The sequence below is a fragment of the Peromyscus eremicus genome, chromosome 17, assembly GCF_949786415.1.
Source record: "Peromyscus eremicus chromosome 17, PerEre_H2_v1, whole genome shotgun sequence".
NCBI lineage: Eukaryota > Metazoa > Chordata > Mammalia > Rodentia > Cricetidae > Peromyscus > Peromyscus eremicus.
Window position 1 is genome coordinate 56,857,413 of NC_081433.1, and position 18,687 is coordinate 56,876,099.

Sequence of the window (18,687 nt, forward strand, 5' to 3'; positions counted from 1 at the left end):
TCTAACTTCCTTAGGTTGGAGTTTTCCTTCTAGTGCTTTCTGTAGGGCTAGATTTGTGGATAGGTGTTATTTAAATCTGGTTTTGTCTTGGAATGTCTTGTTCACTTCATGTTCATCTATGTCATGTTCATCTATAGTGGTTGAAAATTTTGTTGGCTATGGTAGTCGGAGTGGCATCTGTGGTCTCTTATTATCTACATTAAGTCTGTCCAGGCTTTTAGTCTCCTTTGAGAAGTCAGGTGTTATGATGGGTCTGCCTTTATAAGTCACTTGGCCCTTTTCTTTTGCTGCTCTTAATATACTTTCTTTATTCTGTATGTTTAGTGGTTTAATTATGTCACGAGGGGACTTTTTGTGTGTGTGGGGGTCTAGTCTATTTGGTGTTCTAAAAGCTTTTTGTATCTTCCTAGGTATTTTCTTCTTTAAGTTGGTAAAGTTTTTTTCTATGATTTTGTTGAACATATTTTCTGTGCCTTTGAGTTGGTATTCTTCTCCTTTCTTCTATCCCTATTATTCTTAGGTTGGGCCTTTTCATGGTGTCCCAGATTTCCTGGATGTTTTGTGTTATGGCTTCTTGGCTTTAGTGTTTTCTTTGACTGACAAATCTATTTTCTCTATTGTATCCTCTATGCCAGAGATTTTCTCTTCCATCTCTTGTAGTCTGTTGGTTATGCTTGCATCTGTAGTTTCTGTTCATTTACTCAGATTTTCTATTTCTGGCATTCCCTTGCTTTGTGTTTTTTTCATTGTTTCTATTTCAATTTTCAGGTCTTGAACTGTTTCCTTCACCCGTTTAATTGCTTTTTCTTGACTTTCTTCAAGGGATTTGTTGATTTTTTTCCAATTTTTTGTTTGTCTTTTCCTTAATTTATTTAAGGGAATTTTTCATTTCCTCTTTAAAGACCTCTATCATCATCATAAATTTGTTTTTAGGGGCACTTTCTTCTGCTTCTTCTATGTTGTGATGTTTAGGTTTTGCTGTTGTAGAAATGCTAGGTTCTCATGGTGCCATATTGCTCTTTATGTTATTGTATGCATTTTTGTACTGGTGTCTACCAATGTCTTCCTCCAATAGGTGCAAGAGGTGTCTGTGTCTGAGGGAGCTGCTCTTGGTCCAATCTGTGTTTGCTATGTCTGTGTCTCAGGGGGCCACTTTTGGTCCAATCATAGCTCTTGGTCTAATTGAAGCTGGTAGATTCTGTGTTTTAGGGAGCTGCTCTTGGTCCAATCAGAGCTGTTGGATTCTGTATCTCAGAAAGATGCTGAGGTCACAGGGAGATGGGTAGGTTTGGGGTAGGGAGTGGGCCTTGCAAACTGCATGATCTGATCGGGGGTGTTGGTGGGGAAGCCTTTCTGCAAGAGTCTTTCCTGCTATTCTGCAACTGGGACAGTGGTGGATGGGGGTGGGGTGCACAGGTTGTGCCCCAAAGCCTTGGTCCTGGAGGCAGGACTTTCTGGGTAGGAGAAGAGCCACTCACCTCTTGGTTCAATCAGAGCTGGTAGATTCTGTATCCCAGGAAGCCACTATGGTTGCAGGATGATGGGTGGGTTTGGAGTAAGGAGTGGGTCTTGTAGATTGCAAGGTCTGACAGGGGTATTGGTGGGAAAGCCTGCCCACAGGAGTCTTCCCTGCTGGCTGGCAACTGGGGTAGCAATGGGTGGGGGTTCCAGGGCACAGGTTGTGCCCCAGGGCCTAGCAGCTATATCATTTTCAATGGTTGCAGAAATCACAGGTGAACTTCCTATACAGTTTCCTTCTAAAGTGACTTGGTGATTATATTAGAACTTCTGTGTAATGGAATAAGTGTGGAAAGCACCAGAATTATATAACTACATTGATAAAGAGATAACTAATTTACAGTGCTGTCAGTATCACATTTTCTTTTGTTCACATGTGTGGGATATTTTAGAATGAAGTGACCTATGATGATGTGCATGTCAACTTCACTTGGGAAGAGTAGACTTTGCTGGATCCTTCCCAGAAGAGTCTCTACAAAGATGTGATGCTGGAGATTTATAGGAACCTCACAGATATAGGTAAGACTGAATTTTCCTTCACATTTTAAAATAATGGGATAACTGTTTTTTGGTTATTTATACTCTTCTATAATTTTGATTTAGAAAGAGGAAAAATGAGGTGAAGAAATCAGGCATGGTTCTAAGGTAGAGTGAAGATAGTAAGTTAAATTTCACACAGTTTCCAATAATATATCATACATTTTCTGCTACTATATTTTAGGCTACAGTTGTGAAGACCATAATATTGAAGAACATTGTGGAAGTTCTAGATTACATGGAAGGTAATTTTTATGTTCAAGCTGATACAAATGTGCCTCTGAAGAAATTATAATGTGTCCCAGAAGTGTTAAAGGAAAGAAACTATAAATAAACACAGCTTAAACTGTACTGGTGATTATGAAAGTCTCACAAAACTATATACCTCAATGTCAGCTAGCTGATCTGTGGTTGCAAGGCATTCATATAAAAAAAAAAAGACAAGGACACAATGACTTAAGTAGTATCACCATTTGAATCATAGCCCCATGAGACCTATACTATAGAACTTCCAATCCATTTAATTACATACCATTCAGATATTGCAAATGTATACACAATTGAATATGTCCAAAATCTTCTAATAAACAAGTAGTCCAGAGTAAAGCTGGTGTTACTCCTATACTTGTAGTGACTTTGCTAAGTTTAGTGAGGGGCAGTTAATGTGAGTCAAGAAGGTTGTTTTAGAGAAACCTTAATTCCTATATCACATGTCTTTGAGGAACAGAAAGTCAAACTGTGTGAAGGCAATGTGGAAACCTTTTATTTGTTAGTCTTCCTTTAGTAGGTGTAACATATGTCACTCTGGATGCAAGCCATATGAGCCATGTGAAATATGAAAATGAGCAGCATACCTCTTTCATTCTAAGAACAATGAAAAGATAATATACTAGTCCCCACTTTGAGTAGACCTGTAGAATTTGATACAAGTTTACAATTAATTGGTTTTCCAACTTCATAGGAAATACATCAATAAACTGACACTTCTGAAAAGCCCTATAAGTATTGGAATGTGTGAAAACTTCTGTTTGTCCTGTTTCACTTTGCAAATATAGTATGACTCACACTTTAGGAAAATTTAATAATCTAGTATGTGTGGTATACTCTTAGTTCTTCTAGTTCTCTTCAAATATGTGAAAAAATCTCATACAGCAAAAAGATAATATAACTGTGAGCCATGTAATAATGGCTCTTACCATCACAGGTATCTTCAAAGATGCAAAAGAACCTTAATGAAGGGGAACACCATGAGTGTAAACAAAGTGGCAAAGCCTTAAGATCTGATTCCTCTTTACAATTAGACCAAATTGTAAAATTAATTCATACAGATGTAAATATTTAATATAACGAATGTGGTTAAAGTTTTACATGTACCAATTATCCTTGCAGGTATGAAAGAAGTTATACTGAGGAGAAACTTTCTGAATATACTCATTGTGTTAAAGCCTTTGCATATCACGATCATCTTCAAAGACAAGAAAGAATTCCTACTAGAGATGATCTCTATGGTTGTATTCAATATACTGAAGCCTCTGTATGTCACAATAATCTCAGAATACATAAAAAACTCATATTGGGGAGAAACCATCCAAATATAATGAGTGTGGTAAAGACTTTGAATGTTACAGTCATCTTCAAATACATAAAAGAACACATACTGGAGAGAAACCTTATGGATGTAATCAGTGTGGTAAAACATTTGCATATCATAGTCATCTTCAAATACATAAAAGAACACATACAGGAGAGAAACCCTACAAATGTAATGAATGTGATAAAGCATTTTCACAACACAGTAGTCTACAAATACATAAGAGAACACATACCAGAGAGAAACCCTACAGATGTAATCAATGTGATAAAGCCTTTTCACAACACCTTATTCTCCAAATACATAGAAGAATGCATACTGGAGAGAAACCCTATAAATGTAATGAATGTGGTAAAGCCTTTTCACAATACAGTCATCTACAAACACATAAGAGAACACATACTGGAGAGAAACCTTACAAATGTAATCAATGTGATAAAGCCTTTTCACAACACATTATTCTCCGAATACATAAAAGAACACATCAGGAGAGAGACCCTATGAATGTAAGCAGTGTGGTAAAGCCTTTTCACAACACAGCAATCTCTGAACACATAAAAGAACACATACTGGAGAGAAACCCTATGAATGCAATGAATGTGGAAAAGCCTTTGCACATCACACGCATCTTCAAATACATAAAATGACACATACTGGAGAGAAACCCTATAAATGTTATCAATGTGATAAAACCTTTTCACAGCACAGTAATCTCTGAATACATGAAAGAATACATACTGGAGAGAAACCCTATGAATGTAATCAATGCTCTAAAGCCTTTGCATGTCATAGTGGTCTCCAAATACATAAAAGAACACATACTGGAGAGAAACCTTATGAATGTAATCAATGTGGTAAAGCCTTCACACGTGACTGCAATCTTCAAATACATATAAGAACGTATACTGGTGAGAAACCCTATGAGTGAAGTCAATGTGGTAAAGCCTTTACATGTCACAACCATCTTCAGATATATAAAAGATCACATACTAGAGAGAAGCTCTATGAATGTAATCAATGTGGTAAAGCCTTTGAAAGTCACACTTTTCTTTGAAACTCACAGTCATCTTCAAATATATAAAAGAATGCACACTGGAGAGAAACCCTATGAATGTAATCAATGTGTTAAAGCCTTTGAAAGTCACACTTATCTTCAAATATGTAAAGAAACACATACTGGAGAGAAACCCTACCAATGTAATGAGTGCAATAAAATAAAGTCTTTGCACATCACTGTAATCTTCAAATACAAAAATGAACACATTGGAGAGAAACCCTACAAATATAATCAATGTGATAAAGCCTTTGTGTATGTCAGTAGTCTCTGAAATCATTAGAAAAAAATCACAGTGCTGAGAAACCCTATAAATGTAGTTAGTGCAAAAAAGTTTTACAATTCATGGTAGTTTTTATATAAGCATAAAACTTTAAGTGTGAAATTGGTCTTTTCAAGCCTTTGTGTATCACAGTGTGTCTTTGAGGACTTGAACAAACTCATACCAAAGGGAATCTGACTGTAAAGGATTTGGTAATATCTTTAGCCAATACATTTAAATTCAGATACACAAGATTATTCTGTAGAAAAGAATCTGACAATATCAGCATTCAAGCATTACATTTAAATTCAGATACACAAGATTATTCTGTAGAAAAGAATCTGACAATATCAGCATTCAAGCATTATTATGTCCCTCTTTATTTTGTTTGCACCTGCAAACGCATATGGACAAAAGCCCTATGAATTTAAGCAATAAGGTAATGCTTTTAGATTTCATACTTCTCTTCAATTACATAAAATAACAATCCAGGTGTATAACTATGGATGTGCCTGCCATTTATAGGCATGGTGGACCCCAGAGGGTCCACAGCTCTACCCCAGGTCACTAGACTTGGGGCAGGAAGAATCTCACTTTTAAGCCACCTGTCATTACTAGACCTGGCAGACCCAGGGGACAAACACTGCTCTGCTTCTGGTCACTAGACTTGGGGTGGGAAGGATCTCACTCATGAGCCACCCACTGTTTCTAGGCCTGGCGGTCCTCTGGCACTGGGCATTCAGTCACCATCTTAATTTTTGGAAGCAGGGGCCTTCCCAGCACCACAACAGACTGAGTGGGACAAGGAGACCTACATGCAGCACCAGACAGATAGGCACTATTGTGGTGAGCGAATGTGTGGTGTGGTATGGGAGAGAGCCAGAATGGTTCATGGCCTATGGACAGAGGTATGTCTGAAAGAGGTGACAGGCAGCCTGAAGCAGGTGGATTGATTGCTACTCAGGGCCATGGTGATGTCTGGGCCTGGGCTGCTGCCAGAACCCATGTCTGGTTTCATGGCCCCAATGCAGCTGAGGTCTGTTTTGATGTCCAAGCTTCCTGATACCACTGAACGCTGAGAAGATAGGGCTGTACAGAGTTGGTCCTACTCCCTCACTGGCTACAACACTAGGGAGAACTGGTCCTGCCCCTCACTGGCTGAAGCACTCAGGAGAGAGGGTCCTATATCTCACCTGGGCAGCACAATGAAGCTGACCCTGTTTGCAGGGGCAAAGGCAAGCTGGAACTAAGGATGTGAGATTGGGAGAGCAGGTTGCTCCTGCCATTTGGTGAGGGAAAGATACCTCTTCTCACCCCTTGATACTTGTAGCAGGTAGGGGACCTGATTCAACCCCTCGCCGGCTGTAGCACTAAGGAGAATGAGCCCTGTATTCCCTCCCACCTGGACACCACAGTAGAGAAGATCCTGTAAACAAGGTCACAGGTGAGCCAGCCCTGAGGGACTGAGAGGGGCACAGCTGGTACCACCTCCCTTGTCTGTGGTATAGTTGTGTGGGCAAGGGAAATATGCCCTTGCCCTACTGCTTCTAGCTAGCAAGGGAGTTGACCCTCCCTTTACCAGGTTCAACACTTGGAAAAGCAGGCCCTGTATCTCATCTAGGCAGCACTGCAGAGCTGAACCTGTTGATGGTGCTGGGGGTGAGCAAGCCAAAGAATGTGAGCATGGGAGATCTGGGCCCACCCCTCATCTGCCATATGTTGGCATGGGTTGGGGAGAGATTCCCCCCTGCCCTTCTCTGCCTGAGATGGGTGGGAGAACTGGCCCTGAGGTCATAAGAGCAGGAGAGCTGCTTCTGCCCCTCATCAGCTGCAGCACTCAGGAGAGTGGCCCCTGCACCTCACCTGGGCGACACAGTAGAGCTGGCCCTGATGGTTGTAAGTATGGGAAAGCTCACCCTGAGGACATGAAAGCAGGATAACTGGCTCTGCCTCTTGCTCATTGCTGCAAGTGGTGAACTAGCCAGGGCATGCTGGAGAGCTCCTCTTGGAGGTGAGGACAAGGGAGAGCTGGCCAGAAGACCAACCTTGCAACTACCCAGGCTCAGAACCAGGGTTATGATTTGGCCCACTCCTTCTATGATCTGTAGGAGCACATCAAGGTGCCAGTTTGGCAGACCCAAAGCTGCAGGATCTCCATGACACAGGGCAACAACAGGATATCCAAGAGGAGTCCCAGCAAGCATCCACTATTGATAGTATAGTGGAAACCAAAGGCCTTGAACTTAGACTAATGACTCTTTGCAATAAACACAAGTAAAAATTTATGAATAAAAGGGTTTACTGCATGACTTGCTGTGTCACACTATAGCTTTCATTATGAGATTGATTTTTTCTCATTTATCTTAAATTTTATTTTATTTTATTTTGTTGGGGAGGTTTCAAAGGAGAGGGCAGACAGAGAGGGATAGAGAAATGATGATCATGATGTATGATGTGAAAGACACAAAGAATCGAAAGAGAAAAGACTTTATGGATGTGTATTAGTGCCTTTTCTCTTGCTTTGATAATACATAATGTCTAAGTCAACTTACAAAAGAGTTTAATTTTGCTTATGGTTCCAGAGCAATAAAGGGTCACCATGAAAGTGGCTAAGTCACTCTAAGTCTTGGACAGTTAGGCATTTACAAAGAGCTGTGGAGTTTGGAGGAGTTGTTAGGAATGGAGCTTTGGGTGTGAAAGCGTGAGGATCAAATTCCATAAAGCAATGCTTAGGGTATACCAAAGAAAAAACTGTCTCCTACTGTGCTCTCTGTTTTAACTCAGCTGTTGTGGGTCAGCCCCTTCCAGGTCTTCTACTTCCCTATCCACTTTTGGCAACTACATACAGCTGTCAGTGACAATTCCATGCAGGCCCCAACTTTGCATTCCTCACTTGGACTTCAAAGCTACTCAGCCCCTATTCTGTCAATCCCTGAAACCTACCTTCCTAGTAGGAATAAGGATATTCTAATGAGACGTTTATAACTCTCCCTTTAGTTAACAGCAAGTGAAATAGTGGAGTCAATGACTGTAGATGTAACTGTCTTGTTAAATAAGAAACACAGAGCCAATGCAGAGATGAAAGCCCAAGAGGTCAGAGCAATAGCTAAGAGCTAAAAACCTTACCCTTTACTGCCGCTGCTGTCCTCCTCAGCAAGAGAGCTACTTCCTGTGTGTTTGTCTTTTTTATTGACTTTATATTCTGCCTTCTCATTGGTTGTAAACCCAACCACATGATCTCCTCATCACTGCCTGTCTGTACAGACCTCCAGGTCTTCTATGGTTGGTATTGAGATTAAAAGCATGTGTCTCCATGCTGGTGGTATCCTTGAACACACAGAGATCTGCCTGTCATGTGATTGGGATTAAGGGCATGTGCTACCACAGCCAGACTTCTGCTATGGCTTGCTATTAGCTCTGACCCCCAGGCAACTTTATTTATTAACATACAAATAAAATCACATTTCAGTACAAATAAAATATCACCATAAATGACATTCTAATTTCTGTAGAAATCTCATTGTGGGAAAAGACTGAGTCTTCCAGATGAGAATGTCTCTACTGAAGAAACATTTACTCATCATCTGAATACCTTTCAGGAGAGAAAGGAGCTGAGGAGCTGGCTTAGATTACTTAGTTTTGCGTGTTTTTTGCCTTCTATCTAAACCATCCTTAGGATCCAAAGATGGATTAGTTACCTTATATCTTCATCTCTCTTCCAAATTAATCACATTGAAAAATTGTCATGTTTTCTAGTTTTTATTAATAATTTACTATTTTTCTTTTCTATTGTTTTCTTTCTGTTTTTTTTTTTTTGTGTGTGTCACTATGAATCTATGGCTGGCCTGGAACTCACTATATAGTCTAGACTCTTTTAGAACATCAGAGAGATTTGCCCACTTTGCCTCCACTGTACCTGAATTATAGGTGGGTACATCACAAACAACTAACTTTTTTTTTTGAGACAAGGTTTCTTTGTGTAGCCTTGGCTGTCTTGGAACTAGCTCTGTAGACAAGGCTGGCCTTGAATTCACAGAGATCCTTCTACCTCTGCCTCCCAAGTGTTGGGATTAAAGGTGTATGACACCACCTCCTGCCATAACTTGGTTTTTTAAGTGGGATGAATGGCTTAAATAAAGATGAGTTGCTGTGGCTAGCTGGTTAGGGTAGCCAGGACACAGGCTCTTGTCCTAACTCCAGCAACAGAAGGCTCCCATCAAATGCAGCCCTCCTACCTTAAAGTCCACTGTCTTTCAAATATGAGCAACATTGTTTTTCTTTGTCACTGAGTCTATTACAACTCATCAAGGGACTAGATCAGTCTTATTCTATACATGATGAAACCCAGGCTCACAAAGATAAGTTGTTTTTCAATATTGTTAAGTGTAACTGCTCGTCTTACTTATACCATCTTTCTAATGGATCACTGAAAGAAGGTGAAGCCACCTAAGCCAGGCATGGTGATACAAGCCTGTAATCATGAGACTTAGAAAGTAGAGGCAGAAATTTCAGGATTTCAAAACCATATGAGGTGAGAATGGTCAATGGGCTATGGTGGAAGGACCACAGCACCAAGGGAAACTGTGATTGGCTCAGGACAATGTCCATAGTCTTCCCTGAAGCACCAGAACTTCAGGGCCATGATACTACAAAGTGTTAGCTGAGATATTTATCACCCCAAGTTTTCTATTCTTGATAGTGTTTCCTGTCCAAGGCAGCCAAGGTCACTTCTGGGTCAGACTCCTGTTGCTCATTAAAGAGTGAAATTCTCCTGCAGGTGGGAGAATTAGCCTCAGGCAGGGATGAGCTCCCTAATTGCATATCCAATGCAATGTGTTCAGCCCTGAAACCATATACACACAACCAACAGAAATGGACTCAGCAGGTTTTATTGATATATGTGTATACTTAATCATACATACTTTCAAGGAAGAAATTGGAAGGGAAGAATTTGGGAAGGGATAGAGAGAGGACAAAGAAGTGGGAAAATGATGTATGTATATTTTAATTAAAATGTCTAAAAATAAAATTTAAATAAAAAATGTGGCTAGAGCAATAACTTAGCAGTTAAGAGCACTGGGTGTTCTTATAGAAGATGCAGGATTCCATTGCCAGAATCCATGGTAGCTAACCATCTCCTGTATCTCCATTTCCAAGAGATTTGATACGTTCTGGCCTCTGCAGATACTGCACTCAGACACATGCAGGCAAATAGTCATATACAGAATACAAAAATAAATTAAAAAAATGGAGTTCTGTATAGTAATGTCACAGCCTTGAAACAGACAGCAGTAAGAGATAGTTAAAATTAAGTCCTTTTGGTTCTGCATAGAAGCAGCTATGGCCTTCCTCTGAGCCAGCCTGCTCAGAGGCAAAATAAGCCTTATTTTGTGGTTAGAATAGCTCAGAGTAGCTCTTCATTTAACAACATCAGCCACAGTGTGGATAGGTGACTTTCCCTTGATGGTTTTTTTATCTATCTATCTATCTATCTATCTATCTATCTATCTATCTATCTATCTACCTACCTACCTATCTATCTATTTATATTTGTGTTCTCTGTCCTTTATATGTGTGAGAACTGTGGTATTGATCAATCTGTTAAATGAAAATCTCTTGCACTGTAAATCTCCATCTGCCAAAGTAGCTAGACTTGCAGTCTCCTGTCCCTATTTAAATTGTTTAAAGTATAACCTGGGACCTGACCTGACCCTAAAAGAGATTTAAGGATGACAGTACACATGGAATGCAAATTCTGTTCTAGTCTGGCTCCTCTTTTAGCATTAGCCACAGCAGAATGCATACTGTTACTAAAGAAATTTTGGTTTATTAAACTTTGGAGTATGTTGAATGTTTTTTCCTTTGGATGGCATATTAATTCTAGAACTGCAGTACTTTCAGCCTTTTAGAAAAATGAGACAAGCTTTCATATGTTGATTTAGGTGGCCTTGATCCTAGTCTACTGCCTTCCAGGGCAGTGACATTGTGGTCCTTAATGATTAAACAAACCAAATTCTTAGATTAAAGCACTCTAAAACCAATGAGTTTTAAAATTACCAATTTGAGTCTTGTAGTCAACTGTTCATTTCAGTAACAGGAAAACTATTTGCCTGTGGAGCATAGCTTCTCCCTTCAGACCAGAATAGGAGGAACAGTTTTTTGTGTACACCACAGGGGGGAACTTGGTAGGCAATCAGCTACTTGAGTCACCATTATGGACTGATTGTAGCAGCGGGAGTGATTTTGTAATTCCCCAGCATGTATTAATTGATGTCATGTGAATGAAGTCAGACCACATTGATGGGTGTACAATTTAAAAAGGTTAGTTGAGCCAATGAATATTAAATTTCCAACAAGGGAACATTCCTATGCAGATATGTTCAACCCTGCTTGTCAGAGTTTAATCACCTCAGAGGTTTGATACAAAGGCCATTACACAGTCTTGCTTGTCACAGTTAAGTCAGCTCAGAGATTTGAGATGCAGGCCATAGCTGTGTGTGTCAGATTACAGGTCTCAGCATCCAACATGTACATATGAGCAAGATCAATTGGTCTCTTATTAATGACATATCCTCTACCAGCAAATGATTTGCTCTTTTTCAAAGTCAGCATAGCTATGTTTTTTCAATTATATTGATCTTTTAAAAAGTCAATACTTAGTTTCACTTTTTAAATTTGACTTTTTTAAATACATCACTACTCTACTCTCTTATTTGTTATCATTCTCTAATGTTTTCTAGTCATTAATAATTTCCTTTCATTTTTCTCAAGTGCTGTTGATTATTTATTTCTGTTTAGTGTGATGTCTCCTGTAGCTCAGGATTGCCTCATCTTATGTAATTGAGAATTGCTTTGAACACACCTAATACTGACTCTGATGTCCAGTGCTGCAAAGACTGTTTTGCAACTCTATCCAGGCTGGGGCTTGACTGGTGTGTTAGAAGACAAAATAGATGAGTGAATGAGTGTTATCCAATGTCTGTAGATTTTATTATGTATTTAAAAATGAAGAAGTACCTCTGTAAGAATTGAGTTCACTGACCAATTTTAAAGCAGATGTAGTCACAGCACAGAAAGGGAGGGCATGAAGAAGAGGGAAATCTTTTCTGCTTTGACTGTAGTTGACATTAGAAATGAGTAGTGAGGTAATCAAGTTTTAGATGATCGATAAATATTCTGACTGTCTATTTTTTGGTTCCACAGACCAGGCAATCAGGAATCATGATAAAGAACTGAACTTATCATGAAACCAGAGTACTGTAGTTACTCTAGTTCAACTAGAATAGGAGATCTGGTTAAAATAGTGGTGGTCCTGCATAACAGGGCTGTTATTTTCTAGATTTAAGATGTACAGCCTGTGAGAAAAAACATGACTAATCATCGTTGTTCTCTAATATAAATCCCTAGTCTCTGGCACACATGGCCACTAAGCCTGTTTCAACTTTTAAAAATAATTTTGGAGGATTACAATTACATCAATTCCATGATCTCTTTCCTTCCTCCAAGCCCTCCCATAGACTCCTCATTGTTTTATAATTCATATATAAAGGATATATGACCTTTAAGAACATTTTATCTGTTAAAACTTTTTTAATAACTGATCCACACATATTACAATGTACTTAAGTTTTCTGATTTTGTCTTCATTTTTCCTATTTTAATTATATAATAACCATCATGTTCAGAAAATACTCTGTGCCTACAATCCCATTAATCTAAAGTAATTTACCTGTTCTATCTCATCATCTTTAGCAAAAAATATATCTATAATCTTATATTTTTCTCTCAATACTTTGTGGCTGACAGTCCATCTGGCAAAAACCAGTCAGTTCAACCAGATGGCACAGTTACAGACACCAGACTGAAAAGGATTAGAGAGTAATAAGGAAAATATACCATCAGTGGTACAGAAGAGGACTGGGCCTTGTATGTTGGGGTTCACTACTAAAAGTAAGTTTTAGTAGGAAGCCTTTGAGATGTCCCATAGATTATGATCCAGATTCTTTTCATTTTGAGCAATACACAGGGCAGTAGTCTAGTCTCATTTCTGTCTAGCTGATAAAATAACCTGAATAAAATAACTTTGTGGGGGAAAGCAGTTATTTGACTGACAATTCTAAGTTACAGCTCGTCATTTACAAGGTGTAAATACAGAAACTCAAGGACCTAATCACATCACATCCACAATCAAGGGTGAAAGGAAAATAAACACATTCTTGCTTTCTTCTTTTCTACTTTCTTCACTCTTATACAGTCCAGGGTTCAGCCTATGGAAAGGAGATACCACTGTTGTGCCCAGATCGTGACCCCCAGAGAGACCACCAAAGACGAGCATGCCGGAATGCAAAAGCATGGTTTAATTCTGGATATCCAAAAGCAATACAAGCCTAGGCAGGGACTTCGTCCAATACATCCAACGCAGTGGAGGCTGGAGGAAGCGCCCACCTATCTGCAAGCTCAGCTTTTAAAGGGAAAAATCACAAGGTTACATCGTTTAGGGTGCTAGTACGGGTACAATTCTGATTGGCTCGCTTCTAGGGGCTTCTAAAAATTACTTCTAAGGGAGTGGTTGCCCGCCACCATTTCTCATTGGCTGCCCTCAGGTGAGGGCATTTTTATGGTCAGTTACCCTGGAAACCAGGGAGAGGACATTCCATAGTCTGGCAGGCATTACCTCGTGACTATCTTGTAACTCTGTACTTTTACACTTCCTGGTTTCTGGAATCTGAACTGACTGGTTTCAGTAACTAATGGCCTATTCCCAAAAGGAAAAATCTTAGGCCTTAATTTTAGGGTGAAAGCATTTTGGTCTTATTTCTAAGATGGCTCATTTTGGTCTCACAACCACAAGTGGGTAATTTATTGTAGATCAATTAACAGTCAAGACAGTCTACCACATATGTGCACACAGGTCAACCTAATCTACAAAATAACTCACTCAAACCCTATCCAAGTGATCATAGGTTGTGTCAGGTTCACAGTTGAAATTAACCAGTAAATTCCACATCTTGTGAATTAGTTGCCATGTGCAATCAGAAACATCCCTTTTAAACCTAACCTTTACATTCCTGGTCCCTAAGTTCTCACTTTGATCATAATGTAAAATATGTTTCACTTCTTAAAACCCATAGTTTTTTCTTTAATTCCAACATTTAAAAAGTTTAAGGTCTTCTAACTTCATGTTCTTTGAAAACAAAAAATGAGAACCATCCATTTTTTTTTTCAAAAAGGGAACTGGGGCATAGCAAATAATCAGTGACATTAAAGGAAAACCAAAACTCAGCAGCATTCATATGATTCCAAATTCTGGGACTCTTAATGATATTCTAGACTCTAGAGGACTTGGGAAGCTCCAAGTCTCAGTATCTGTCACGCACAACACACATAGTGTTCCTATGTGCCAGCTCTACTAAATACCTACAACTCTCCTTGATGGTTATCCTGTGGTCCTAGAATTTACCACACCTTCAAGTGTCCTCTGCAACCTCTGCAGAAATTGCAAACCTGCCACAAGCATCATCAGCTATCCATGACATTAATGCATAATAATCCTGATCATGCATGCCTTTAAATCTAGTACCACATAGATGATAGTTACACTGCAATATTCAGCTCCAAATGTAGCCTGACTTTACTGGACCAAACAGCAGTAAAAGCTATTGCAAAGAAACACATCAGTTTCAATTCAGTGGTGCTGATCTCTTTGACAGTCACAGGTGCTCGTGCAACTCCAGCACAACGAGCACACACAGACTCTTAGCCAAAATATGAAACAAAAGACCCTTAGAAAATTACTACAAAAGTCTTTATTCCCATCTGAAACTTTACAAACAAGCCTCCATTGTCAGTGATTTTCTCACCATTCTTCCCCTTTTCTATAAAAAAAATAGCCCCTCAGGAGATCTCTTCTGTTTTCCCTTCCTGGGAAAATCCATGTATTCTTACTTGGGCCCTCCTTGTTACCTAGCCTCTCTAAAAATGGGGATTGTCACATGGTTATCCTTTATTTAGAGATAATATCCACTTATGACTGAGTACATATGATGTTTGTCTTTCTGGGTCTGGGTTACCTCACTCAGGATAATTTTTTTTCTCTAGTTCCATCCATTTGCCTGCAAATTTCCTGATATCATTGTTTGTAATACTCCATTGTGTCAATAAATCAAATTTTCTTTATCCATTCTTCAGTTGAATGACATGTAGGTTGTTTCCAGGTCCTGGCTATTACAAATAATGTTGCTATGAACATAGTTGAGAAAATGTTCTTGTGGTATGATTGAGCATCCTTTGGGTATATGCCCAAGAATGGTATTGCTGGGTCTTAAGACAGATTGATTCCCAGTTTTCTGAGGAACTGCCATACTGATTTTCAAAGTGGCTGTACAAGTTTGTACTCCCACCAGCAATGGAGGAGTGTTCCCTTTGTTTCACATCCTCTCCAGCATAAGTAGTCACTTGTATTTTTGGTCTTAGCCATTCTGACAGGTGTAAGATGGAATCTCAGAGTTATTTTGATTTGCATTTCCCTGATAAATAATGATGCTGAGCAATCTTTAAGTGTTTTTCAGCCATTTGAGATTCTTCTGTTGAGAATTCTGTTTAAATCTGTACCCCAATTTTAATTGGATTGTTTTTTTTTTTTTTTTTTTTTTTTTTTGGTTTTTCGAGACAGGGTTTCTCTGTGTAGCTTTGCGCCTTTTCCTGGAACTCACTTGGTAGCCCAGGCTGGCCTCGAACTCACAGAGATCCGCCTGGCTCTGCCTCCCGAGTGCTGGGATTAAAGGCGTGCGCCACCACCGCCCGGCGGATTGTTTTTTTGATGTCTAGTTTCTTGAGTTCTTTATATATTTTGGATATTAGCCTTATGTCAGGTGTGGGATTGGTGAAGATCTTTTCCCATTCTGTAGGCTGCCATTTTGTCTTGTTGTCAATGTCCTTTGCCTTACAGAAGCTTCTCAGTTTCAGGAGGTCCCATTTATTAACTGTTGCTCTCAGTGTCTGTGCTACTGGTTTTATATTCAGGTGTGCCAATATATTCTCCTGTGCCAATGCTTTCAAGGCTACATCCCACTTTCTTTTCTATCAGGTTCAGTGTAACTGGATTTATATTGAGGTCTTTGATACACTTGGACTTAAGTTTTGTGCAGGACACTAGATACGGATCTACTTGCATTCTTCCGAATGGTGACATACAGTTATGCCAGCATCATTTGTTGAAGATGTTTTCTTTTTACCATTGTATAATTTTGGCATCTTTGTCAAAAATAGGTTTATAGGTGTATGGATTAATGTCAGGGTCTTCAGTTTGATTCCATTGATCTACCTGTCTGTTTTTATGCCAATATCATGCTGTTTTATTAGTGTAGTTCTGTAGTATAGCTTAAAATCAGGGATGGTGATACATCCAAAAGTTTATTGTACAGAATTGTTTTAGCTATCCTGAGTTTTTTTGTTTTCCATATGAAGTTGAGTATTGTTCTTTTAAAGCCTGTGAGGAAATGTGTTGGGATTGTGTAGTAGGACAGGCCCATAGAGTTGAAGAAATTGGCTCAGACCAGCTGCCAAGGCATGCACATAAGGCACTTCCTTATGAGCCAACCTGGAGTCTGCCTGAAGGCCTAACAACAGGTGCTGTCAGAGTTCCTGGTTGCTATCAGAGGTCCTGATCATATGGAGTCTGCCTGATGGCCTAGCAACAAGCACTGTCAGAGTTCCTAGTTGCTGTCAGAGTTCCTGATCATGCTCAGTCAATGGGGGATGAACACACAGACTGGGTGCTGGGAGGAGTGTATAAAAGGCCTTCCCTGTTATTGAATAAATGAGCTCATTATTTGCCTTCAACTGACTCTGGTGTCTGTGCCATTGATGCTGCACTTTCTCACCCCCTCCTTTGAGGGAGTCATTAGGATCAAGCAACAGCTGGTGCCTGAATGTGGGTCTTCTGTTACTTCCTCTTTCCTAGTGCAGGTTCTGATCATCCACTCCCTTCACTTGCAGTGCTTTACAGCACCCCTAGGATGGTGTGTTTCAGTGAGAAGGCCTCTCAGTGTTGTGTTCTTTCAGTACCTTTGGCAGGTAAGCATTGGGACCTCCACTTCTTTCCTTCTTTTGTGTTGTCTGCCATGTTTGTCTTCCTGTCCCATTAGGAAGACACATTTATTTTTCTGTTTTGGTTCTCCTGGCACCTCCACATAAGGATTGACCCTCCAGGAGGTAGAACCAAGGCTCAGATCCCAAATACAATCCCTTGTCTGGAGACACTATGTGGGCATGCAGGTGTGGACTAAAAAACCACTGAAGTCCCCCACTAAGCACAAGAAATAAGGGTCTGCTACAAATTCCACCCCTGTTGAATATCATCTTCTCTCTGACTGTTGTTTGCTTGCTGTTTCCCTCTAAAATATGGGTAATCTTTTCATCACCACCATCACTTCCGTTGGTTATCTCTACAATATCTGATAGGAAGCAGACAGTTTGGGCCCAGTGAAATCTGTCAAGAAGAACGTAACTGTCAGTTGGGGCCCGAAGAAATCTGTCAATTTGGGCTCCTCAAAATCTGTCAAGGAGAAGTCAGCTGTCAGTATGGGCCCTGCAAAATCTGTCAGTTTGGGCCCTATGAAATCTGTCAAGGATAATGTAGTTGTCAGTTTGGGCCCTGAGATATCTACCAGTTTGGGTTCTGCAAAATCTGTCAAGGAGAACATAGCCATCAGTTTGGACCTGGCAAAATCTGTCAAGGGGAATGTAGCTGTCAGTTTGGGCTTCGAGATATCTGTCAAGAAGAATGCAGCTGTCAGTTTGGGCCTCACAGAATCTGTCAAGGAGAATGCATCCTATCATTAAGTCATGTACTTCTCCCCTCTCTGCTCCACCACCACTGTGGGCCACTACACCTTCACTGCAGTATTCTTGGGGTAATCTACCTCAGTACCTGTCTGCCTCAGGAGGTGGCTACTCTCCTGCCATGCCAGGTGTCTTCCAACCCTTACAGCTTGCATCACTGTCAGTATGTAGGCCCATAGAAGCCTTCCCAGTCAAGGTGGGCCCAAATGCCAATGCCCATCCCTGGATTCCCACTCCCATAGCTGATCTCTCCCTCATTTGGAAGGCAGCCAATGGGTCAGGCCCAGATTGCCCCTACTTTCAGCAGGTCCTTGCTCAATGGTCCATGAAGTTACAAACTTGTTTCAATTGGTACCATTTGCTTAAAGCTATGTTAGAGCCTGAAGTCTTTCTCAGTTGGAGATTGGCCTATGATGATCAGGCAGAATCCCAGGCCAAGACGAACATCTTACTTAACATCTCAGTGACCTATGATATGCTCACAGGGTGTGGGGAATATGTCCATCCCATGCACCAGGCACAGATTGGCTTGAATACCTATTTTCAGTGGGTCTTGGACTGGACCTGGCACTCAAGGCCCTACAAGGGACTCAGCCCAGCCTACAAGCACTGGACATCTCTGCCAAAGAGTACACCTCTGACCCTGGTGAGATAGAGAGATCCTATCTCCCTCCAGTTGCAGCCACCAGCCCCCCTACTAACCCTTGGGAGAGAGTATGCTTATGTTTTTCCTCAGAATACTACTACTACACCAATATGGGTCCCAGCAAGAGCTGTGCACCTGGCCACAGATCAGCCTGCCTCCAGCAAGGAGGAAATAACCCAGGATGGGTAATGTATATACTCCGTTTCTTGCTCTCATTCCTCTCTAAAGGCTGATGA

At 40.3% G+C, this 18,687-nt stretch overlaps 1 protein-coding gene across 1 annotated transcript; it reads left to right on the forward strand.

Annotated features, from left to right (window-relative positions):
- The first annotated feature begins 223 nt into the window (after positions 1 to 223).
- On the forward strand, positions 224 to 17,805 carry LOC131894248 (zinc finger protein 844-like). Its single transcript, XM_059244474.1, is given in 5 exon segments — positions 224 to 2,037; positions 2,240 to 2,300; positions 3,445 to 4,130; positions 4,133 to 4,931; positions 17,478 to 17,805. Coding segments are annotated over 5 exon segments (1,908 nt in total). The 5' UTR covers positions 224 to 2,003.
- The last annotated feature ends 882 nt before the right edge of the window (positions 17,806 to 18,687 follow it).